This window comes from Myxocyprinus asiaticus, chromosome 40 (assembly GCF_019703515.2).
Source record: "Myxocyprinus asiaticus isolate MX2 ecotype Aquarium Trade chromosome 40, UBuf_Myxa_2, whole genome shotgun sequence".
NCBI lineage: Eukaryota > Metazoa > Chordata > Actinopteri > Cypriniformes > Catostomidae > Myxocyprinus > Myxocyprinus asiaticus.
In genome coordinates this window covers 13,918,041-13,945,475 of record NC_059383.1, presented here as the reverse complement: position 1 = coordinate 13,945,475, position 27,435 = coordinate 13,918,041, and the positions used below count along the sequence as shown (strand labels likewise).

The window sequence follows — 27,435 nt, the reverse complement described above, 5'->3', positions numbered from 1 at the left end:
AAATTAACACTCTCAAGTCCATCGAAGGTCAAAATATACTTTATTTCAAGCACACACCGTTACAGCATGTTAAATTCCATCCATTAAAAAAAAAAAAAAAAAAAAACAGTTAATGCTACAGATGCAACACTGTAATTGTGAAGTTTATGAATTTAAAGTGGCTCTCCAAGATATTTAAATAAAAGGTGCATTTAATTTTCTATGAAAACAGCATTAATCGAAGAATATAAGAGAACAAAAGAAGCTCTGGATTTCTAATGTCACTCAAGTATTTTAAAAATTGAGATATTTCAAAAGCTTTTTGAAGCTTTACCACTTCAAATTTTTTTGATGTCTAAACTACCCATTTTGCAACCATTTACCTCTTACTGACATCAGAAATGGCTCTTTTCTGGCCATTCTCTTACATCGTATACCACTAACTTGAGCAAAATGAAATCTTGACGTTTTGCACTTTAATGAAGGTAAACCCAGCAAAACTCTACACTTAAAAATAACAGAATGTCCCATGAAGTCCAAGATTCCTTTAAGGCACATTACATTGAATATTAAGAGCGGAAAAAAACAAAAAAACACTTGAGTAGGTCAGGACAACTGACAACTACAGCAGATACTGTAGAAATAGACTATGTGCCATAACAAAAATACTCCCAGCAGTTGCAGAGATTAATGAATAATTGTGGAGGCCCTGTAGCTACCAGCATTTTCTGAGCAGTTTTGCTTTTACTGACATTTCAAGAGCCTTAAAAATCTATTTTTATATGATATCTATTACGTTAAATACAGCAGTGATTTCTTCTATCAAATTTGTCAGAGTTTTGGATAGTTTAAACCTATCACTGTTATTCCATTTGGCGTAAACCACTTAAAAAAGCAGTAAAACCCTACACCATCTTAAATTGCGTATAACCGGTATACTGATCTATCGGCAAGGCCGGCTAATTGCCAGATTATCAACATAGCCGATGACTGTGCCTCTACTGACAGCTTTGTAAATTAATAATGTAGATATCAGCATCAGCCATCGAAAAGCCCTTATCAGTTTGTATACAAAGCATCACCTCTAATGTTTTCAGAACATAAACATAAAAAGCAAAAAACATCATAAAATTTGCTAAAGTAGCACAGCCAAACAGATGGGAAGAAAACAAACAAGACCAGCAACCACCATTTACATTACGGACAATACTTGACTCAGTTTTATTCCAGTAAAGACACATTTCTCTCCAAATATGTACATGCTTACAGTAGTGCTGACCAGAGGCTGCTGAAGGTTTTGGTGGTACATATGAGGAAAGAATGCTATTTTTAAATGGCATTACCTGGTTCCACAGGCCAAAAATGTAATGTTAGAACCACCATCACCATTAGCCCCTGAGATGAGGGAGAGGGCAGCATGCAAGGTGAGAGCCAGGGAATCGGGTCTGGAGGAGGAAATGGAGAGGCCTCTGGGTCTTCTTCCAGTTGATTCTTGTCGAAAAAGAAGCAGTTTCTTTAAGGGTTGGCAATTACTTTCTGCCCAAAACAGAAGACACAGCATTCATTACAGCCTAGAGAAAGGTTTGCACATTTTGTTATATTTGCTTATTTGATTAGTGACCTAGAAATAAAGCAGGATCTTTAATATTTTTTCTTCAGTCACATCATAATATTTCTTTGTTTTGAATTTTCCTATGCTTAAATTTCCAAGTTTAAATACAAATTTAAATCCCAGATTTTCAATGTGTTCAGACTTTGTTTGAGCACTTATTTCGGGCAAATGAGACAGTCCTAGGTACCATTAGCAGGTACGGCTGGTTAGCAGGGGCAGTAAGCAAAGATGGCAGAATGCAGGTTGCATACCTCCGGGGGAATGCAAACGGATAACTCTGTCAAGGTATTATACACCTCCTTGGTCTATCAGAAAGATGTTGTAGTGAGTATGCATCAAAGCATTCTCCTTTATCATTGTGCATTTGCATCATTAATTGCATGTAAAGTAATTATGTCACTGTCAAATATGTGATCACATAATTAGGTTCAATCAGAACTTGTTTATGAGGTCAGACACTAACAGAAGGACAGCCCCATTCATTTATTAGTTACATGTTCTAGTAGAATTTAGCATGGTCCCTCGATACCAGGGGGAGCAATCTATCAGCAACCACTGAACACAAATGTTGACATTCTGGAAATTCTAGAAATTATGTGAAACTTCTGGTGCAACCAAAGTGAACATTTTCTTCATACCAATTCTTTATCATTCTTAATTTACACTGACAAATACACTGAATCAATGAAAAGAGAAAATCAATGGGCAAACTCATTTCATGCTAAATGACCTTGGTAAGACCGCATGGGCCATTTCTACACTAAACCTGGTGAAAAATGTGTCCCTTACCAAACAAATCCCAACGTTACAGCCTAGATAACCCGCTTGGTAATCCCTCCTGTTGTCTCGATGACGACAGTCCTGTCCTCTTTAATGGGTGGTGTGTACTGGTAATCATCACTCAGCAGACCCAGAATAGGGTACTGGCTCATGTATCTATTCAATGAAAAGAAAGAGCAGACTTCAAAATTAGTAATTATCGTTTGCATTGAATGGCATGGAACAATTTATCTTGCACGTGACATTTTGACTATTTATAAGTAATAAAGTATTTTCTCTGCAGATGCCTTTTCTTTATACAGTATATTTCTACATATGACCAGAGTTTTACTATTTCTTTGATAGAGTTAAATCTATTAAATAATGTCACAAAGTTCACTATCCTGTTAAATATATAGGCTACAAGTCATGAAGAAAACACACATAAATTACAAATGACATCGTTTTCTGAGATTTAACCATATTTATACAGTATATCGGGTAACAACTTACAATAAGGTTCCATTTGAACTAACAATGAACAATAATTATTAAGCATGTATTAATCTTAATGTACTCATTCATTTTTTAAATCAAAAGTTGTATTAGTTAACATTATTTATTGCACTATGAACTAACAAACTAACAATGAACAATTGAATTTGGATTAACTAACATTAACAAAGATTAATAAATGATGTAACAAATATATTGTTAATTGAATGTTCATGATACAAAATGCATTTACTAATGTTAAAAATGGAACCTTATTGTAATGTGTTACCGTATATCATTTAAGCACTTATCCCCACACCTCCACCAAAGACACACACACACACACCTCTTGGTAACGACAGTTCTCGATGTACTGCTGGAGCTGTCGCTCTGCTGCTGCTTGAGTCGCCTGAGCTCCTAAGGGAGTACACCAAAGGTCAAAGGTTAGATGCATTCAGAATGAAGTACTGCGGTAGAAATCTGGAGAATTATCTCTCAGTCAAATTCACAGTCTACTCTGCATTCGCATTCCTCAAGGGTAATGAAGCTGAGGTAATGCAGAGAGGGAAAAAAACGAAAGAATGCGTTTCATCTATGATGTCAACTTCTGAGCAATTGGCAGTCTTTATGATGAGGACAACATCCATGTTCACTGATTCAATCGGAAACAGAAGAATGTTGTTTTCCTGGAGTCTGTCAAAATGACCTGCTAAATACTTGGCATTATCTATTTTTCCTACAGCTAATCTGAAAAAGAATGGTGTACTGAATGAATAGCTGATTTAAGCTTTAACCATGGCTTGTTCCGCTGTTCTCAGGAATACTTGATTTTGATTAGTCAATCAAATATTTTTGTGTAATAACCATTAAACTGTTTAACTGACCGCTATCCCAAGCAACCCATTTCCTACATATAAATTATGAAATTAGCATTCGCCACGCACCAAATTTGGGTATTTCATGCACAATGGTGGGTAATTTTGCTCATCTTCCCATCACTGTGGTGGGTAGCCTGTAAAGGCCAAAGTATACGTTGCTGATCGCTCCGCACACAGTATGCGTGATGTAAATTTTGCCATAATCCAGTCCGCGCGGTCAGGCCAGATTTTCTTGACTCACGGACGTGGTTCTCGTCTGTGCACATCGTTGGCACATGCACCGGCCACTGACTCTACTATCAGAAAGATGTTGTTGTGAGTATGCATCAAACACGTTCATATATACGTTCGCGGCCAGAGGCGTATACTCAAAGGCAACGTGGTCGACCAGGCGCAAGCCAAAACAGAACACGCAAAATCTAAGTATACCTGGGCCTTAAGAGGTCTCGCATATGAAGAGTTGTCACTGTTTCTTCTCTGTCAGTCATCTGGGAACAATTTGCAAGAATAGTCTTATCTATAAGAACGCTGCATATGATCTCAGACCATCTCAGGGTGCAACGACATTGGGACTACAGGTGAATTATCGGTAACACTTTACAACAACGTTAAATTCGTTAACATTAGTTAATGCATTGGGTAACACTTAACAATTTATATATTTTTTTACAACATTTATTAATCTTTGTTAATGTTAGTTAATAAAATACAATTGATCAATGTTAGTTCATAGTGCATTAATTTTAACAAATTTTAAAATGTATTTGTATATGTTCAAATTAACATCAACTAAGATTAATATATGCTTAATTATTGTTCATTTTTAGTTCATGTTAACTAATGTTAACAAATGGAACCTTATTGTAAAGTGTGACCGAATTAGCATGCGTGTCATAATTCAGTACAGCCTTAGGAATGATTCTTGAATAAGTCTCTCTTCTTGTCTACTCTTTAGCCTCAATTTTAATGTTGCAAAATTATCATTATGATAATAATAATAGCCTGGAATCATGTTATATTTTATATTCTAAAATGATTTTTAAAATTGTGACAAGCCCATTTGTGTGTCCGGCAGCAGATGTCTGTATGTAGGTGTATGTTTATGTACCTCCTCCTGGTGTTTGATGACACTGTCACGTTGCTCAAGTTTGGTGAGGAGCTCAGTGATACGCAGTTCCAGGCTGCTGTCAGAGGTCTTTGAGATGGTGGTGTGCTCTGTCTGGATCTTTATCAGCTGAGACTAAAATACACACACAAATAATACAACATACAATATAGATATGATTTTAGAGTAAAAACTAACTAGATGAGGCACATTCAAAGTCATTGCAAAAAACATACATTATACTATACTGTATATGATGACCTGTGATGGCTAATTACTATAATAATAATAATAATAATAACAAATGTAATTATTCACTGATTCATTATTCATTCTTTTATCATATTTCTGTTTTCTAAAAGCAATAATATGCCATGAGAGGTTGTGCATTACAGTTCTTTTAACAAATGATAGACAATAACCATGAATGATGAGTGGTCATAAATTCACTGTAACAGATGGTCATTTGTGACTTCTGGATTTATAATAAAATGGATAATCATTCTAAAATGGATAAGCGGATAAAAACACACACACACCAGTGACCGAAAATTCTATTTTAATGCACAATGTTGCTACAATCAGAAATCTAACTATTTACTGAACGTTTGTATCTTATCATATTGCATTTTATAAAACCACTAAGCCATAAGAAACTGTGTATGACAGGAACTTGGACATGAAGGGGGTTTTAGGCACATTGCTTATGCACTGCCTCTTCTAGGTTATTGCCTTAATCCTTAAATGCACACCTTGGGTCTTTAGAGACCAGACCTCATTCCACCCCCTGTACCTCATCCATTTTTTGGGTATGTGCCCACACCTCTTTAGTATTCCTCAATCTCTCTCATAAAGAGTGTAGCACAAAAAATATAAAATAATGGCAAAATTGCAAAAAAAAATAATTATAATTTAGTACCAAAAGTGTATAGGGTCTTTAGAGACCCGAGGTACATAAGTGTGTCGGTTTTGTTTTTGCAATTTATTATTTCATATCTATTTAAGTTTACTATCACAGGATATCTATTTCTCTGTTTATTACAAGAGAAATGAGTACTCCATCCATATAAATAAATACTATATCACATTGAATGTTCTGTGCAGCAATGTATTACCAACCATGGTGAATTATCAGTATCCCATATGCATGTACACATACATATTATACATGTTATTTCTTATTCAAGGTGGTGCTGATGTTTCAGTGATTGATTTGATTTATATTTGACATTGCTAGCTGATGTAGAAACAACACTGAAGTAAACTATAGCAAGTGTTACACATGAACAGTATGATATGACTATTGTCATTTGGGTGTACTACTGAAATTATGTAAGTTGTGCACCTATTTAGACTCAATAAGTGCCTGAGAAAATACTTGTGTAACGTTTGGGTAATTAATGTGTAGCTTATGTGTATCTTACATGTATTTTATGTGTAGATTATGTGTTATGTGTAGCTCAGTATGTGTTTGACAGCCAGTTGCATCATGAAATTTCAGTGTGAAAATCATGAATCCTGTTCTAGATTTGTCCCGATTTGTTGCATTTTCTCTTTGATTTATGAAAAATGAAACATCAAAATATATTTTATTATTTTCTAATTGTCTTGAAAATATTTTGAAATTTTGACACTATCTGCGCATTTTGTACATCCATTTTTGATAGATATAAGTGCCGGGTCACTAAAGACCCAAATATGTAAGAGTGTTTGGGAAAATGACCATGCATTTAAGGACATACTGAGGAGTCATCATTAATACATTCAATAAAAATTAATCAATCCCTATCTATTCTGTCTTTATTTATTTACCCGCAGGCTCTTGAGTTCTCTGTCCTTCTCCTCCCGTAGATCATTCAGCATCTGTTCGTACTGTTTGGACAGCTCTTGTGTTCTGATTTGGACAGTGGAACTGCTGCACTGACCTGCCATCTAAGAGACACCCATAATTTCACATACACGCATATTCACACACAAAGAGAGAGGGGGAAATGTAGAATCAGAGACTATAATTATGTGGATTTCCACTGCATAATCTCTAGTTTACTGTTTCTGAAGTTTATAATGGTACCAGTGGCCACAAGATTCAGGACTGCTAATTACAGTTTTACTCTGTTTAACAATACATAAACAAATATTCGAACATAAAGTTAAAAAATGTATAGTTCTGGCTCTGAAATCATTTTCTCACCCTCATATCGTTTCCACACCACAATGACTTTCTTTAAAAAAAAAACAATCGTTTTGTGTTCCATGAAAGAGACAAAGTTTGGAACTTTACAAGGGTGAGTAAATGATGACGGAGTTTAAGTGAGTGAACTATTGCATTAAGATTTGTTTTGGAGCAATCCCAACGAGGTCCTTCAGAAGTGCCCACCTTCTTCCTCAAGAGCTCATTCTCCTCCTCAAGAGCCCTCTTGCCACACTCCAGCTCCTTGATGTGGAAGTCTTTGTTGGGATCATTGCTCTGGAACATCAGAAGCTGACTCTCTAAAGTACGCCGAGCATTGTTACTGTCTTTCACAGACGCCTGAGAAAGTAAGAATGTAAAGATCGTGAAGATCGAGATGGGCATCTTACAATGTACAAAAATTCTAGTTATCAGTATGGAATTGACCACCTAAACCATTACCAATTAACTAAAATTAGACTTTATTAATCATATAATGCCATGAATTGAGTGTTACTGGTGTTGTATTGTTGGCAGGAGTGATGTTTGGAAGTGAAGTTAATGTTGTGGTTTTATAGTGGCGCCCCCTACCTGCAGTTGCCTGTTGTGCTCACGTACGGTCTCCAGCAGTCTGTCATACTGCGAAGCCTGATTGGCCTTAAAGCTCAGATCTCTCTCCAACTCCTCCTTCTCACTCTCCAGACGCTGCAAACACACAACAAATCCAGCTTACAGTACAACTGGACACACAAATGATAATGCTTTATGTAGTGGAGTGTATCCAACAATCATGTCAATCATTTCAATATTAAAGGTATGCAGGTTCACAAAGGAACAGTTCACCCAAAAATGAAAACTTTTTTTTATTTGCTCAACCTGATGTTGTTTCAAACCTGTATACTAAGAATCTTTTAAGAATCTTCACACTGTTCTTTTTGTAACACATTTGGTTTCCTGACACAATCCTGTCTTATGGTTTCAGAAGACTTGGAATATAGCCAACAGAATACATTTATAATATTTTTATGGTACTTTTATGGCGATATTTTGTTCTTTTGGACCTTGAAAGACATGGTCACTGTGAAGTATGAACTGCTGTTGTATTTTTATATTCCACTGAAAAAATAACAGCATACAAGTTTGGTCAGTAAATAACAAGACAGCACTTAATGACAGAATTCTCATTTTTGGGTGAACTATTCTTTTGATGAATCAACAATGTGATTAAAGATTAAAATGACTACACTAGCTGAAATTAAACCATTTTGATGATGTCAAATTTATCTAAATCCAGATAAATTCCCTCTAAATTTGATTCGACCCTCAGACAAAATAACCAATGAATTGAATATTCCCCCCCAAAAGATTCCCTTCTTTAGCTACTGATTAGTTGTTGCATGCACACGTGCACAGTGCATTCAGCATATTTTCATGTTATTATATTTCCAGCTCCCAAAGAAACCTCACACAAACTTAATTACAACTAATTAAGTTTAATTTTAGTGAATGAGTATCTATTGAGAAGTGGAATGACATTGTTGGATGCCATCTCAACTTCAAATTTCAAAAGATACTGAAGTAGTTGCTTGCAATAAATCTTTAGTAGCTTTTGGCAGCATATGCTGGCTTCCGCCTCTGGTATTTGTGGAAACCCTACGATGGTTTATGTTTAACAAACTGAACAGAGGCTTTGTTTAGTCAAACAGGAAATTAACTTTCTGGAAAATTACACCCTTGCTGATCATGTGTACCAACAAAGCAGGCTGGCTCTTTGTGGTATACATTCACAGTAACCTGAATTTTAAGCCTTGTGTGTCGTGAACAATATACTGTAGGTATTTTATTATTTTTTTTACAGAGGTTTACAAACCAGTTCAATCCATTGTATTGTGGTCCAATATAAAACATTTTTGGGAAGTTTACATTTACATTTAGTCATTTAGCAGAATAGTTGACATATATAAAGGTGACATCTCACTGGCCAATTTTTCCAATGATTTTCAGGTATTAGCTTCATTAACATAATCACCGGCCAGGCAGAGGGAGACAGAGCACCCATTAGCGTCTCTCAGCGGAAGGTGTTAATCACTTGACTGTCAGGACTCCCTGCTGAGTTAATGGCTTCAAAGACTGAAAAAACATCCAATTTGTTTGAAAAAAATCATTCTGTCACTGAAGCGGGATCTTGTGTTCTTGTCAAGTAATCAATGAGCTTCTTCTTTTACTGAAGAAGGGACAAGCTGATGTGAATATTCATCGCACTCAGATTCTGTCGCCAAGCTTTTTTCTTGCACTACAATTTGCCACAACAGTCAGTTTTTATTTGAGGCATTTCTTTACTCACTGAAAGCTGCATGTGGACATGCGTTCTATGACAAGCCTCGATTGGATAAATAATCATGCACATTCACAAGGAAAAGTTACTCCATTTTTATGATCACTTCTTTTGTATTGCGGCACAAGACACAGGAAGAGAGTGGGCTCAGTGACTGTAAGAACAGGTACTTTTCAATGCAGAAACAATGCAAAAGCAACTAATGACAGACAAAAATAACCACAGCGTAAATTTTCCAGTTTTGGTCCATTTTAAAATACAACCTTGCAAAAGCTGACCGAACCTGCATTTGATGAAAAGCTTATTGCTCTTTGGAGTCAACAAGTATGTTTGTATGACATATCTAATATGTCACATTAAGACAGACTACTAAAAGAAAAACATTTCTGCTGCCCAGATCTTTGCACAACTTGACTATGTGTAAAATCTTTTGCATTTAATACTTAATATTTTATATTATTTTATATAACGTAAACATAAGCTTTATATTTGTATACAGCTTTAGATTATATAAATATATTGTAGTCTACATTTATTTAACATTATGCATACCTTACAAATTTGTACTTTTAATGTACTTTTGAATAGTTCACTTTCTACCAAATGACACACGTTTGTTGCCAAGGAGGGGCTGTTGACCCCGCTCATGCCTGGACCATTCCATGGAAAATTCCCCAACCTTCACAGAGCCCTGTTTCAGATTCCCCTTTATTTTGATCACCATCACCATTCCCCCTGGACACTATTTTCCCCATTTATGAACATTTTTGTTTATTATTATTTTTAATAAATGCCTCTCCGAGGTGTGATACCACACCCACTGTGTCGGTCTCTTCTCACCCCGCCAGTGTCCAATAACCAATATGCAGGAGCAATTTTATAATTATATTGTTAATTAAATAATTAAAATAATAATTGTTTTATTTCTGTTTTTTGGCACAAAAAGAATGAAATAATCATAAATTTAAAAACAACAAGTTTAAATACTTTAAATATTTTAGTAAAAGTCCAAATGAATTTTAAATACTTTAATAAATATTTCTATATTTATATAAAACATTATTTTAAAAAAGATTTGTATGCACTTATATGTATGCATCGCATATTTTCATCTTGTTTTAGGCTGTCAAAGTGTTAAACTTTAAATGTTATGTGTTTCTCACTTGAGAATGAATTTTACATAAAAGATGAGTAATTTATGCAAAAATACATTAAATATGCAAATTACTTTACCTGTGAAAACCTTTGATACACAGTGATGTAATGGTATTGCTGGGTGCTACTTTTAATAGACATACCAAATTACACAATATATCAGACTCAATATAAAAAATATAATTATATAAAATTATTATATAAAAAAATATTGAAAGTAAAAATATTGGTCAAACTGATATCAGTCTCTCTCTACTGTACTTTGTCATCTTTTTGCCTTCAGGAGTTCAATAAATAGAACAGAATATTCCTGCACTATATAAAATGAAATAATCCATGTAGTCTCAATTAATATAAGGTAAAAAAACTTGTATAATGTATAGTAATATCAAGCAATATAATTGGAAAGATGTTTAAAACAGTTTAAAATAAATAATCAAATGTCACAGCTCACTTTATGTTGAAAAACCTATGTAATTTCATGTTAACTACCCAACTATTAAAATAACAGCTAGTGTAATGTCAAATGGCTTGGATCTGTATGAGAGATGTCACCACATACTCTTGAATCTGTGTACACAGGCATCACACCTTTAAAAAGTCAAGGTCAGCTCAAAGCTGTTACACAACAAATGAACACCCACACGGTAGGACCAAATATGGTTAATTTTTGCATCTTCAGTGGAAACTAAGGACTGCATCAGCAGGACAGATGACTGATGGCTGGTTTAGAGGTAGAAAGATCTTTCTCTTACCCTCATATCCTCCTGCAGATGCATAAGCTCCTCTCGTAGACTGCTAAATGTGGTCAACATCAGACGCATGGTCTTATCAGCCGTCATACGAGTCTAGATAAGAAAGACAGAAAACAATAGACTTATGATTGATCTTTGTGTATAATACTACAGTAAAATTGCTCAATTCAACTCATTTATTTTATATATATAAACTCAGCAAAAAAATAAACGTCCTCTTTCAACTGCTTTTATTTTCAGCAAACATAAATTTAAATATAAAATATATGTAAATATTTGTATGAACATAAAAAGATTCAAAAACTAAGACATAATCTGTACAAGTTTCACAGACATGTGACTAACAGAAATGGAATAATGTGTCCTTGAACAAAGAGGGGGTCAAAATCAAAAGTAACAGTCAGTATCTGGTGTGGCCACCAGCTGCATTAAATACTGCAGTGCGTCTCCTCCTCATGGACTGCACCAGATTTGTCAGTTCTTGCTGTGAGGTGTTACCCCACTCTTCCACCACTTGCAAGTTCCCGGACATTTCTGGGGGGAATGGCCCTAGCCCTCACCATCCAATCCAACAGGTCCCTGACGTGCTCAATGTGATTGAGATCCGGGCTCTTCGCTGGCCATGGCAGAACACTGACATTCCTGTCTTGCAGGAAATCATGCACAGAACGAGCGGTATGGCTGGTGGAATTGTCATGCTGGAGGGTCATGTCAGGATGAGCCTGCAGGAAGGGTACCGCATGACGGAGGAGGACGTCTTCCCTGTAACTCACAGCATTGAGATCGCCTGCAATGACAACAAGCTCAGCCCGATGATGCTGTGACACACTGCCCCAGACCATGATGGACCCTCCACCTCCAGAGTACAGGCCTCGGTGTAATTCTCATTCCTTGAATGATAAACGCGAGTCCGACCATCACCCCTGGTGAGACAAAACCATGACTTGTCAGTGAAGAGCACTTTTTGCCAGTCCTGTCTGGTCCAGCGAAGGTGGGTTTGAGCCCATAGGCGATGTTGTTGCCAGTGATGTCTGGTAAGGACCTGCCTTACAACAGGCCTACAAGTCCTCAGTCCAGCATCTCTCAGCCTATTGCGGACAGTCTGATCACTGATGGAGGGATTGTGCGTTCCTGGTGTAACTCGGGCAGTTGTTGTTGCCATCCTGTACCTGTCCCACAGGTGTGATATTCCGATGTACCGATCCTGTGCAGGTGTTGTTACACGTGGTCGGCCAATGCGAGGATGATCAGCTGTCCTTCCTGTAGCGCTGTCTTAGGCGTCTCACAGTACAGACATTGCAATTTATTGCCCTGGCCACATCTGCAGTCCTCATGCCTCCATGCAGCATGCCTAAGGTACATTCACACAGATGAGCAGCGACCCTGGGCATCTTTCTTTTGGTGTTTTTCAGAGTCAGTAGAAAGGTCTCTTTAGTGTCCTAAGTTTTTATAACTGTGACCTTAATTGCCTATCCTCTGTAAGCTGTTAGTGTCTTAACGACCGTTCCACAGGTGCATGTTCATTAATTGTTTATGGTTTATTGAACAAGCATGGAAAACATTGTTTAAACCCTTTAAAATAAAGATCTGTAAAGTTATTTGGATTTTTACTAAATTATCTCTAAAATCCAGTGTCCTGAAAAAGGGACGTTTCTTTTTTTGTGGAGTTTATTATACTACATAATATTATATGATAAATTTACTAATATAATCTAAAATATTATTTAATTATATTTATATGATTTGATATGATATTAGATTATTAGGACTGTGGATAGAATAAAATAATCATGATGATTAATTTCATGATTGCTTGTTAATGCTCTAAATCACAAATTTGCAGAGGTTTTCCTCTAGAAACACACACACACGCACACGTACAAATATTCCTTTCAAACTGAAGAGCATTCAGTTATACATTGATGTATTCAGATCCCCTTTTAAGGAAAAGAAGCTAAATAATATGCTTTATTTAGGCTGCAGCAGTTAAAGGGTGGCCTTCTATCATTATAATAATGCTATATCATCAATAGTGTGTTTCTCATATATGTGATATTTCATACTTGTTATGATTCATTTACAATTAAATTAAACAATACACAGTCTTTAAAATACTTTTCTTAAAAGTCTCATATAGATTTGGGTCATCATTTATGGTTTAGCCGTAATATACTATAATTTAGAGCATGGCAATGGGATTGTAATGGTGTGAACTTGGACAATTGTGCGCAGGCTTTAGAAATCACACAAAACAATGTAACAGGTGTAGTGTATTGGATAAATTGAAATACATTTAACTGAGTTAAAACCATTCACTTTTGGAGCTTTATTTTATATGTATTAATTTGCTAGATGTTAAACAACTTCAGCATATTATTTTGAGGTGACTTGTATACATTAGTCTTACTCCCTTGTGGAATAAACAGAATGAGTGTGTGTCTCCATTGTGCCTGCAGGGTCATGTGTACCAGGGACAGGTTAATACTCTAAATAAGCAGTCAGGAGAGGTGTCTACGGGTGGGGTGCACTAAAAGATGGGTGGGGCAGAGTGGGAGTGAACAGGGCAGCCATTCATCATGTGTCCATGTGCTCTCACCTGCAGCAGGTAGCGGATCTGTTGCTTTGTCAGTTCAGACCCTCCTTTAGGAATAAGAGCCTCTATTTCTTCTTTCTCCACCTGTTTCGAAAACACATGTACAGACAGAAAAAATATTTATCAACTGACATATTCTGTATATTCTTCTGGAATAGCTAAAGAAATAGCTGACCCAAATATGAAAAATCTGTAAAATCTGCAAAAACTTGTCTTTGTGTTGTTCCAAACCTGTATGACTTCTCTTCTTTAGTGAAGCTGCACTTTTCCAGGCAATGGAAGTGAATGGTAACCTGGAGCTGTAAAGCTCCAAAAATGACAGAAAAGCACCAAAAGTATTGTTAAAAAAAAAAAAAAGTTCATTTGACTCATGCACTATATTTCAAGTCTTCTGAATTCCTTCAATAGCTTTGTAAGAGGAACAGTTCAAAATTTAAGTTCACCTCAAGCTTCACCTCAACCTAAGCTCTAAAATCTCATTAACCTTTAATTATATTAAGATATGGTGCATCAAGACATTTCAAGCAAGGTTTGATGTCAATGATACCAATTTTTCATTGGTCTTTGTGTTCCTTGTAACCAATCATGATCCGGCGAATCAGAATATGTGCATATCGGTGGCGACTGCTTAAAGACAACACAGGCAGCGATGGTAATCTTAACTTTTGCCATTGGCAAATGTGTATGTTGTAAATAAAAAATGTATATTTACAATATCATGTTTTTTTTGTGAGTTGGCAACATAGCTGCTTACAGGGTCAAAATGGCAGACACTGCTAATGTTGTTGACTAAATTTTGGAGAAAATCAATCAAATCAAAATGGACCATTTCGTGCAAAAAATAAATAAATAAAATAAAAATAGGAGAGCAGACTTCACATTTAAGTTGCCTAACTAGACCAATACCTCCCCCCATTTTATTAAATAAATAAATAATATTAAAAATGAAAATGTGCAAGTACACTTTTTTACCGACATCTGTGCTTTCCCTCTTTTTAAAACCACCAGCCGCCACTGATGCATATTAAAATCACCCAAATGAGATTTAAGAGTAACGGTAAAGGGTTAGATTGTCAGTGATTAACAGCTTAAATTTCAATTGGTATGGTATGGCCTTTGAAGACTTGGAATATAGCACACAGGTCATATGGACTACTGTCAAGGTAGTTTTGGCATGTTTTTGTCATATTTGGTTACCTTTCATTTTCCTTGTACAGAAAGGAGCAGCATAAACATCCCACCTCAACATTTACTTGTGGACTATGTAAAACAGGTTTAGAACAACATGAGGGTGAGTAAATGACGGCAGAATATATTAATTACACAGATTAACATAACTATAAAGCATAGCACCAAACTATAATCAGTGAGCTCACAGAACTGCCTGGAATATAACATACTGAAGAAAACTTTCAGCCAATGTCACAGAATCAACTGATTAACCTGCCACTCCCTACCTTATAGTCATTGGTGGGGTCCAGATGATGTTTCCTGCAGAGACAGAACAATTTAAATGAGTAAAAAAAAAAAAAACCTTAAAGCAGAGGTGTCTAGAGGTGTTACAGTTGTAAAGTTAAAGTTGAGAATCTATGAGGTCATTATGAATCACTGGATTGAGCATTGCTCTTAGACAGTTTTGGGCAAGGCCTAGGGGTTTCACTCTGATTCATTTGAGAAAGTGACTGTAGTGTTCTCAGACTAAATATACCTGCTTTCAATTTTCCTTTAAGTAAAAGATAAGATTTTCTATTAGATAAGGCCCTTTCCCACCTACAGTTCTGGTACTTTTCCATTAGTAACTTTCTAGATTATAACTTTTCTGAAGAACGGGACGCCCGAGGAGACTTTTCCCCTGTTGTATTCGCATTCATCGTAGTGACGTCATCTAGTATTGACCATTTTTATTCTGGCGTTATTTGCACATGCATTTCAATAGCAACAACAACAACAAAATCAACAACACTGACGGAGGACGCCAGGATCGGAGTTACACTTTTGTTTGCTTAGGGCTGTTTTATACGAACTTGGCTGCAACGAAAACGTAGGCAGTTAATGGTTTACACAACAGTGTTTTTGGATGAATGGAATTATCTGAACAGTTTAAAAAAGCACCTTATTTCATCCTTCATCCATTTTTATACAGCCTCCGAAGGCAGCATTTTCCAGTTTACAGACGCAGCCTGTGTCTTCAGGTTACAGTTTAAACAGGGCGTGTGTGGGTGTGAAAGTGACGAAAAGCACTAGTCCCACAGAAAAGTACCTAAAACAGGCTTTAGTACCGGAAGTGGGAAAGGCCCTATAGTGATGTCTCGCAGGCGTTAATAGCTTTCCTCGCATATTTTCATTATTCTAATTTCTTTAGTCATCTAGATAGAGGTTGACAGGGTTAATGGGCTGTTTCGTCTTATCTGCAAGCACATCTTCAACTTAAAATCTCCATCAAGACACACATGATATATGCCCTCTCGCTAGATTGACAAATGTGGCAAAAAGCAAACCTTAAACACTAGATAAATTAGTAATGATGTATGGATAAACTGACCCCTGGAGCTACCTGGGATTAAGTGATTTGTTTTGGGCCCGGCCCCCCAATTTGGGCTTAACTTACAGCCTTGACATCTGCAGCCCATATTCTTAAGACATTCTGTTGCCAGCATCTAGAACCATCGATATTTGTGTCCTCAATATTTCTATTATGTTGTACCAGTTTTAAAAACATAATAACCATTGCACCTAACAACAGCCTTTAGCCATGACTTTACTGACAGCATTGCATGACCTCTCGCATTATTCCTTAAATATTCTTTACCTTCCCCTGATCTTGGAAACATGCTCGGAGATGCAGGTGTGAATGTCGCAGTTCTTGCGGTAAACCTCGGCAAGAAGCTCGCCAAAGAAGCGGTTGTCCATCTTGGGGACCGGCTCCACCTCGGTCACCTCGGTGGTCGTCTGAGTGGAAAACCCATTTTTCACCTCCACAACCTCCTCCCTGAAGCTTGTGTTCTCCACCGACTCTGACTGGAAAGAGAAAGACAGGATGTACATGTATAACAGACTTGTCAGATTAGTCGACCAAGGTTCTGATATATGGCCGAGATAATGGCAAAAGATACAGATCAGGCACAACATTAAAACCACCTGCATAATATTGTGTAGGTCCCCCTCGTGCCGCCAAAATAGCGCCAACCCACATCTCAGAATAGCATTCTGAGATGATATCCTTCTCACCACAATTGTACAGAGCTGTTATCTGGGTTATCGTAGACTTTGTCAGTTCAAATCAGTCTGGCCATTCTCTGTTGACCTCTCTCATCAACAAGGCATTTCCATCTGTAGAACTGATGCTCACTGGATGTTTTTTGGTTTTTGGCAAAAAACCTTGATGAATTAAGTTAAACGCCACACCTCTGTGTCAAGCCAGAGCAGACACTCCTGACTGACTCTATGTGTAATAAATGACAATGCTATTGAAGGCAGCAAATAAAACTACATGCCTTACACTGAGTGGATCATACATCCTGGAGAAAAAGTTTGTTGCATGCGGTTACTGAGGCTGCAGATGCAAATCGCGCACCTTGTTCATTGTCATACAGAGAATGAATTTATTTTGTTTATATGAAAAGTGATATAAGTTGTATCAATATTTGTCAATCACAATGACCAATTCTGATGTCCAAATGTGAACATCTTTCTCATTTCTACTTCATCTAAACAAGAATGGGAGGTAGTTTTGTAGTTGTAGAGATGCACAATATACAGTACATTTGTATGATAATATTCGTATCAGAAAGCATTTTATTATTATTGATATCTGCCTGATTAGGTGGATATGGGAGGCAGATAATATAAGGTCTTATTTTTTTCCAGTTCAAACAGCACAACCTTTTTCTACGCCTTTTATCGGCTTCATACATCTCACCCATCTTGAACATGTGGTCACATCCTTGGTTCTAAACAATTCTCAGTCTTTCCAGATGTACATTATGTTTTGATGTCTGCTTTCACTTCAAACATGTAAAATTATAGTTTGAAGCTTTAGTGCCAAAGCTGTTTTTATATTTTCACAATGTCGGCAATCACATCAGTTATTGGCCGTAACATAAAAATAGCTGATATATATCAGTGTATCACCTAATAAGTGTTTTTCTAAACTGACGGATGGCATTGCATTTAAGAAGTATTCTTAGCAGCTTTTAATGATTCAAACTGATTGATGGTGTACCATTGAATTCATGACACAGAGCTACAGTTTTGTCAGTCCTCCACTAACATCCAGAACTAGAGGTGTGACAGAGTGGTCGGGCTGGAATCCAATGAACCGTGAGAGCGAATCAGACAAGGTGGTTTCGTGCAGGGTCTGGTTTCATCCAGATTTATATAAGGACTGACACTAGATCAGATTGTTGGTTTAAAAATTAATCACATCCACATCATAGTTAATCATTTACTCAAACATCTATAATCAGGATTCTGATCCTTAGTCATTTATTGGCTACACTCCTCATTTACCCTCAATTTAAGTTAAAAAATAAAAAGTTTGGTGATAAGACTGGATTTGAGGTGCATTTTTGGTACTCTTTGGGACTCTTATGATGAATCCTGACTTGTGCTCTGATCCCCCCAGGGCATAAGACACCAAAGAATGTAATTTTTATGTGTTAACCCATAAAATTACTTTTGTTGGTGTAACATAATTTGTCAGTGTTTGATCTAGCCATTAGATCAAATAGAAACAGATCCTTGAAGTAACAATTGCAAGTTACCACTTGATTCAGTTTGTGTATTCCCTGTGAATCGAACCCATGACTTTGGCATTGCTAGCTCTATGCTCTAACAGATGAATTATAGGGGCTTCAAACGAAAAACCAACAACCACCAAAAATATACAGTAAAGCGGTTTATCAATGCATGACACTTTTCCACGCACACAGCAAAAATGCACATTTAGGAAGGAAGTTGATGATATTACGGTAAAAAGAAACCTGTCTTGAAGTTTGCATTGGTCAGCAGATGTTTTTGCATGTTGAGAGAGTGCTTAAACAAAAACAAGTGTTTTTGACGGAGGGTGTGACACGCCTTGAGGACATTCCACACATTCTGTGGCAAAAACACCAGCCTTGATGGTGTTAAGGGGGGGGGAGGGGAGGGTGTGTGTGTGTGTGTGTGTGTGTGTGTGTGTGTGTGTGTGTGTGTGGACGGACTCACTACTGATCCTGCCATGCGGAAACCAGTTTGAAGTTGCAACAACAAAAGACAGAGCTGAGTTATTAACAGTTGCTCCTATTACTAAACTACTTTTCCACTATGATTAACTTATCATGTTTTAGTAGGATCAGCAGATAGGGTGTGAATGTAGAGTTGTGTGAATTAAAGATTGTGTCTGGGTGTGTTCTTCCGAGATTAGGATGATAACAGATGTTCATGAGACATACTTTGGACATTACAGTTACTTTTACTGTCTAACAAGACGTAGCAGGTACTGCACACGGCAAGCGAGGGCACATAAGAGTTTAGTGATTCTAGTTTTACTGACATCACTAGAACTAATAATCCAACTACTACAAAAATTCCCACTTATGCATAAGTCTACTTGTTTTGGTGCATTACAAGACTACACCAGAGTTACATTATACAGGTGCATCTCAATAAATTAGAATGTCGTGGAAAAGTTCATTTATTTCAGTAATTCAACTCAAATTGTGAAACTCGTGTATTAAATAAATTCAATGCACACAGACTGAAGTAGTTTAAGTCTTTGGTTCTTTTAATTGTGATGATTTTGGCTCACATTTAACAAAAACCCACCAATTCACTATCTCAAAAAATTAGAATATGGTGACATGCCAATCAGCTAATCAGCTCAAAACACCTGCAAAGGTTTCCTGAGCCTTCAAAATGGTCTCTCAGTTTGGTTCACTAGGCTACACAATCATGGGGAAGACTGCTGATCTGACAGTTGTCCAGAAGACAATCATTGACACCCTTCACAAGGAGGGTGAGCCACAAACATTCATTGCCAAAGAAGCTGGCTGTTCACAGAGTGCTGTATCCAAGCATGTTAACAGAAAGTTGAGTGGAAGGAAAAAGTGTGGAAGAAAAAGATGCACAACCAACCAAGAGAACCGCAGCCTTATGATTGTCAAGCAAAATCGATTCAAGAATTTGGGTGAACTTCACAAGGAATGGACTGAGGCTGGGGTCACGGCATCAAGAGCCACCACACACAGACATGTCAAGGAATTTGGCTACAGTTGTCGTATTCCTCTTGTTAAGCCACTCCTGAACCACAGACAACGTCAGAGGCGTCTTACCTGGGCTAAGGAGAAGAAGAACTGGACTGTTGCCCAGTGTTCCAAAGTCCTCTTTTCAGATGAGAGCAAGTTTTGTATTTCATTTGGAAACCAAGGTCTTAGAGTCTGGAGGAAGGGTGGAGAAGCTCATAGCCCAAGTTGCTTGAAGTCCAGTGTTAAGTTTCCACAGTCTGTGATGATTTGAGGTGCAATGTCATCTGCTGGTGTTGGTCCATTGTGTTTTTTGAAAACCAAAGTCACTGCACCCGTTTACCAAGAAATTTTGGAGCACTTCATGCTGACCAGCTTTTAAAGATGCTGATTTCATTTTCCAGCAGGATTTGGCACCTGCCCACACTGCCAAAAGCACCAAAAGTTGGTTAAATGACCATGGTGTTGGTGTGCTTGACTGGCCAGCAAACTCACCAGACCTGAACCCCATAGAGAATCTATGGGGTATTGTCAAGAGGAAAATGAGAAACAAGAGACCAAAAAATGCAGATGAGCTGAAGGCCACTGTCAAAGAAACCTGGGCTTCCATACCACCTCAGCAGTGCCACAAACTGATCACCTCCATGCCACGCCGAATTGAGGCAGTAATTAAAGCAGAAGGAGCCCCTACCAAGTATTGAGTACATATACAGTAAATGAACATACTTTCCTGAAGGCCAACAACTCACTAAAAATGTTTTTTTTTTTATTGGTCTTATGATGTATTCTAATTTTTTGAGATAGTGAATTGGTGGGTTTTTGTTAAATGTGAGCCAAAATCATCACAATTAAAAGAACCAAAGACTTAAACTACTTCAGTCTGTGTGCACTGAATTTATTTAATACACGAGTTTCACAATTTGAGTTGAATTACTGAAATAAATGAACTTTTCCACGACATTCTAATTTATTGAGATGCACCTGTATACTGTAATTAATGTCAAGCATTAAGCTTGAAAAGGTTACAGAGAATAACTCAACCTCTTGAATTCTCTCTTATATGCAAATTCTACTAGGTTAGAGTATTGCAGAAGCCTCATTCTCATTGAACAGAGCCTGATTCCCACAGCAGTGTTGAGCAATACCACATGCTGCACATGCAACACTACAATGCTTCTTTGATGCTGCGGTCTGATACCTAAAATAAACAATATGGCATGCCTAAACACTTCTGTATTCCAAGAATTTAAGTAGATTTGAAAATACTTTGTGCTTAGCCTTTAAATCAACAGTAAGAATTTAAATGACAAAAACAAATTTTGGTTTCTACCATTAATGCTTTGGTCCACAATACTTCACAGTGTGCAAAAACAGGTCAACGTGTGAGCCAAAAGCTTCTCTGTTCCAGTGTAAGAACAGCAGGTCATTGCTCTGGTCTACAGTGAAAGGAAGGTGTGGCTTGGTTTTCAAACTAAAGCTGTGTCTGGCCACAGGAAGCTACTGAAGAGAGAAATTAAGAGATTTAATATTTGAAGGGCTGAAGCACCAGGATGTTTTGTCTTTTATCATAGTAAAAAAAAAGGCTAGTTCTCTCAAGTAAAACATTATGAAGCAATTCATCTATTGGTGGAATCAGGTCATGTTATCAAACTTTAATTATGTGATCAAGTTTTAGTTATCTGGTCAGCTCACACACATGCACACTCTTCAAAAACCTGTAAGAACGCCGCTTATGAGTTTACATGGCCACATAAGACACGTCCTCCGGGAGAAACCCAAGTGTGTTAAACCGCCTTCTCTTAATCCCTTAAATGGTGTAAGGAAAACGGTGTTCTCGTTTACATGACATTTCAGACAATGCTTTCTGCAAAAACCCTGGAATAAACGGTTTTCTTAAGTGCATGTAAATGTGGTGATTAGGTTAGACCAACAAAACTTATTTTTAGGGAATAGGGTTAGGTGGAAATATCTGCTTAAGGTAACAACTGCACATGACCGCTTTTTACATTATAATAAAGTATAAATGAAGCAAGATTACAAACCATTACTAAATGTACTTCTAATAATATTTGTAAAGCAATCTGAATTTCACATATAATTATTAACCTGGAACTTTAATCTTAAAGCTCTATTTTAGTGCATTCTCTGTGCCACCAAACGGAATTGCAAAAATAATTACTGTTTTCAAACAAGTTTCTTGAGCACCCCCCAACCCCTCCATTGGCCAGCAAACAGATAGTCCTGATAAGTACTCGTGCCATTGGTTGAGCCAATGTTGCTACTGTATGTTGGGCTGGTTTTAATATCGCCACTGTGTTTACACTTTTGGAGGGATCAACCAAAGAATGGCTTACTTACAGTAACACTGCATATCAAGCTGAGAAAATATTTTTAACATTCAAAATGTTACACACATCGCCTTCAAGTCTAAACCCTATGTAAAGTAATTCCTATCAGCAAAACTTTTTCGGTAAAGCGTTTCACACCAGTATTGAGAGGTATGGAGTGATGACTTCACACTGCACGAATGTCTGGTTTTGAATATACAGATTCACAGGGCCCATGATTTTGTACATTCATTTGTAAAATAACGCAATATCAATAACAGCAAACAGAATAGCTAGCTCACCCCACTATACTGTGGATAACATTAATAGTTTGCCAATTGTTTGCTACCATCCTTCAGCCTTATTGTATGAAAATGTGTTGTCTTCAATGGCAAATTACATGGTGCAATTGTTTCAGATCTGCACATATTTGACACTTCCCTCACAAATTGCTACACAACATCTCAAATCATCAGCTCAAACCCCAGTAAAGTCACAAGTGCAATCATGTCAAAGTCGAGACTTGTGTCTTCTGAATTACAAAGTCGTTAAAAAAGACTCCAGGTCACAAGGTTACCATCCACATGTCTATTTAAATTAATTTGCTGATGAAGTATCCTCATCATATGGCTTAAGCCCCATAACAGGCCTTAAAAGTTAAATAAATAGCACCTGCTTTTTACGTCTATTGATTTTCCAAATCTCAGTTCATCATTTGCTGCAGCCACTACTAATGTACTTTTTGTATTCAATATTTTGCATACTTCCATCACTACAGCTACTGTATATGATATCATAATGATATCATGTGAAAAACCAAATTCAATGCTACCACACATAACCCTTACATTTAAGACAACCCAAGTGTGTTGTGTGAAATACGCCTCATTATAACCAACTAAATCCACCTTTGTGTATGAAACTTGCAAATTATGTCCTCCCAACTCCTGTTCCAGCATGCCTAGAAACACAGCCCTACAGTGACAACTGACTTCAAATTGCTGTAATGCTTTAGAAAATTAGGGATAGGCCGTATAAAAGCCTAATGACTCATCTTCAAATGGAACACACAACGCCTGTATGTCCATGTATTAGAACATCAGAGAGAACAAGGAGCCCCCAGGCAATCTCTAGAAACCAAAACCTTGCAAATCATGGGTCTCATAGAATCACATTACCTACATTTTTGCAAAATGATTTTTTACCTGGCTCGTTGTACATATCGCTGCACTTTCCTTGTGAAATCAACACTTGAGATGCTACAGCAATAATGACTTTTATTGTCTTTTATACAAATCACGAGTAAAAGGGCAGATTATCAGTTCATAAACACTTTTCAATCTGTTCCTCACACAATGCTATCTTACGACATCAAAACACTTTTACTGTAGTGTATGATTTTTAACGCAATACATTTTAGCATCTGCATTATATTTACAAGCTTGTTTAAGAGCAACCGTATTGTGTGGTTGCTCAATTGATAGACTGTTACACTTGCATTGCAAAGGACTAGGGTACAAGTCCTGAAGAGCATGTGAATCGACACGTGAGCCAAAAGTGTCATAGAAGCTCCATAAAATGACGTGGTTGCTTCAACAATTGCATTTTTCATGTTTGCTTTTTATGACACAATCAGTTAGGTTTATGGTAGGGAGGTAGGTTTTGTGGATTTAAAACTCATTAAAGCATTCACATTAAAAACCTCTGTTTGGAAGAAAATTAAACCCTCTTTTGGTGTCACACAGTGAACATTTCACTCAGAACTGTGATACGTGTAAGAAACCACACCAGTGGCATAACTACAAGCAGCCAAACTGGAATTCATGGGTGAATGGGGGTCCCATGACGGCCGACCGAAAGGGGCAGATGAAAACGAGTGTTGGCCCGATGACGAGAACAACCAAGGGGGAAGGCAAACAGATAAGTCCTGTCCCAAATGAATGCCTTTGATTAAGTCAGTCTGGCTGCTCGAACAAATTGAGCATTGTTTTGACAGCGCCACAATGTTTTCAGGGAAATCAAATGAATGGCTGACTTATAGTTGTTATATCATTGAACTGGGATAGAATAAAGTATTTTAACATCGAAAACATCACATTCAAGACTTCAGACATTACCTGTTTGGTGTTACACAGATAAGCAATAACGTCCCTCTACATAGCGAGTAAATCAGTAGCGATCAGTCGTGGATTCAGCCTCGTCTTTAACAGCGTGTTGTGTCTCGTGAGTGCGCCCTTAAGGAAATTTACCTTATTTGGCTGCATTGGGTCTGGATCTGTCGTGATCGCGCCGTCTCCATCACCTTAGTTGAGCCTTGGAATGTCACTGACATTGCATTTAACAACGTCAACTCTGATTTTGGTTAAACTGTTTCACGGACTGTTTTCACAACATTCTCCATTTTAGAGCAAGCCTGCTGGACTTCAGTTAAAAGGTAAAAAGTGTTGAAAAACTCGAGAGCTTGTAGATTTGAATTTGAGAACGTGTAAAATAAGTATCTGTACAAGCAAGTCATACACACCACACAAGTAAAAGCTTATTTTTGCTTCATTCTGTGTATTTTGTATCCAAAGATGAGACCCAGGCACCCCATTTTCATTTCATTTCGTCTCTTTTAATATCCATTCTGTTATTTACAGTCAGTTGGTGATCAAAAAGATAAAAAGAAACATTATTTATAATCATACATTGCACGGATGAGTAAAACCACCGTGCAACTTCTCTCTTGCTATACATAATGTAAACTCAATGTAAATCGCAGAAGTGTTTATCTTTTTTTAGCTTTCAGTTGCATTACGCTTACATGTTGTCAAAAGTCTGGTGAGTAAAAACTAAAATGTACTAGCCAGTGACTTAATTCTTCAATGTGTCCATAGAGGGTTGCTAGTTGACAGCAACAGTTGTGATTAAAGGACAACTTCCTCCAACACTTCACTTATGAATATTGGCAGGCCCAAATGTAAATGGGCATCTCTGCTGGTAATTACTGAGTCCGTACTTTTTCAGATACACACACTAAACCCTGCAGGTACTGCACTTTTACTCCAACTCAGAAATTGCTGTTACATAACATAAGCATGTGCGTGCAACAACACACACAAACACACACATGCTACAGCCTGAGCAGAATTCATCCGTTTCACACACAGATGAGAAAGGCTTATGCTTTTTTTTAAAAAAAAAGAGTATTCCATGATAAAAGCATCAAAGTCAGGAGGTCAAGCATAAATTTGGGTGTGTATGTTTAATGTTACTGTGTGTGCAGGAGGCATTATTTACCTCTGAGGGTTCAGGGCTCTTGACTGGACTAGACGACTGGCTGAAGATAGACGAATTTTGTCCAGTGAAGCTCTGAATATAAGAAAGGAAATACAATAAAATCAGGAGTTCTTGCGGGAAGCCAAAAAAGCAGAGTACAACAGGAATGATTGTACAAATATTTCACAAAGCTCATAATAAAAAGGTTGACACCATACTGGTCCTCTTGTGCAATGTGGTCCAAAGAAGATAAGTAATGAATAAAACCATTGCATTATGCACATATTTCATATTAAAACCTGTCTGACATAATTTTGCAACCTCAGATGAAGTTTTTGAGTGCATTAAACATAGTTCAGTCAGTGAGAGAATTACGTCATTCTGTTCTTCTCCTTAATTTTGTTATCTGTTATTATACAAAACCACCTGCATAATTTTGTGTAGTTCCCCCTTGTGTGCCACCAAAACAGCGCCAACCCGCATCACAATAGCATTCTGAGATGATATCCTTCTCACCACAATTGTACAGAGTGGTTATCTGAGTTATCATAGACTTTCTCAGTTCGAACCAGTCTGGCCATTCTCCATTGACCTCTTTCCTCAACAAGGCATTTCCGTCCACAGAACTTCTGCTCACTGGATGTTTTTTGTTTTTGGCACCATTTGGAGTAAATTCTAGAGACTTTTGTGTGTGAAAATCCCAGGAGATCAGCAGTTACAGAAACACTCAAACCAGCCAGTCTGGCACCAACAATCATCCATGTGATTATCTAATCAGCCAATCATGTGGCAGCAATGCAGTGCATAAAATCATTCAGATATGGGTCCGGAGCTTCAGTTAATGTTCACACCAACCATCAGAATGGGGGGAAAAAATGATCATTGATTTGGACCTTGTCATGATTTGTTGGTGCCAGATGGGTTGGTTTGAGTATTTCTGTAACTGCTGATCTCCTGGGATTTTCACACACAACAGTCTCTAGAGTTACTCAGAATGGTGCCAAAAACAAAAGAAAACATATAGTGAGCTGCTTGTAATGACACAGTAACTGTTGTTATTACTATAGCAATAAAGTAATAATGTCATACAATTTATAGTTTAGCAACTATGTAAAACGTGTAATTTGCACTGTAAAGGAAAAGGCAACAAAGTCCACAATAATGTCATAATGTGCAAATGAACACTCACTACTTGTCTGTAGACGTCAGTCTCGTCGAGGCTGCTGACGCTCACCGGCCGAATGTTTTGAATGTACATCGGTGAGACGACGCGCGGCGCCTGACTCATGTACACGTACGACTCCGCAGGCCGCTGCTGAACGGGCACCAGGTAACGCGTGCCCCCGTACATCACATTTCCGTCCACCCCATGCGAGCCCCCGTACACCACATTTCCATCCACCCCATGCGAGCTCCCGTACACCACATTTCCGTTCACCCCATGCGCGCCCCCGTACATCACATTTCCGTCCACCGCACTGTTGAAGTACTGGACCGGCTGCAGCTGAGCTCCCGTGAGATTCACCGTCCGGTACGTCGTCGTGCCTTCGTTCATCGCGACCGGAGTGTGTGACAAGAGCGTCGGAGTGCTCTGTTCCGCTACGTTCACGGTTTTGAGAGTCGTCACGCTTTGGGTGTAGGGAAGCGTCATGTTTTCGGTAGTGTTATGTCCAGAAGTTAAAGAAGAAATAACATTAATGTTGAAATTAGTTGTGTATGGTCTTATTTCAACACGCGCGCGCGCTTCTGCTGGACTCCTGAAGTGAAGTTGTGTAAATGAGAGGCGGTCTTTA

At 37.6% G+C, this 27,435-nt stretch overlaps 1 protein-coding gene across 3 annotated transcripts; it reads right to left on the bottom strand.

Moving 5' to 3' along the window:
* Nucleotides 1-23: 23 nt before the first annotated feature.
* LOC127431023 (protein POF1B-like) lies at nucleotides 24-27,435 on the bottom strand. Of its 3 annotated transcripts, none has more exons than XM_051681212.1 (13): nucleotides 26,832-27,435; nucleotides 25,664-25,735; nucleotides 16,646-16,854; nucleotides 15,294-15,327; nucleotides 13,840-13,920; nucleotides 11,244-11,336; nucleotides 7,590-7,703; nucleotides 7,206-7,358; nucleotides 6,641-6,760; nucleotides 4,832-4,963; nucleotides 3,192-3,262; nucleotides 2,381-2,527; nucleotides 24-1,550 (listed from the first exon to the last, which is right to left on the bottom strand). In XM_051681212.1, exons 1-12 carry the CDS (start codon nucleotides 27,291-27,293, stop codon nucleotides 2,404-2,406), a joined length of 1,665 nt encoding a protein of 554 aa, XP_051537172.1. In that variant the 5' UTR covers nucleotides 27,294-27,435; the 3' UTR covers nucleotides 24-1,550; nucleotides 2,381-2,403. The 3 variants fall into 3 exon arrangements, with proteins under 3 accessions (XP_051537172.1, XP_051537171.1, XP_051537173.1); XM_051681211.1 differs by having other exon boundaries at nucleotides 24-1,515; nucleotides 26,832-27,434; XM_051681213.1 differs by having other exon boundaries at nucleotides 24-1,470; nucleotides 26,832-27,434.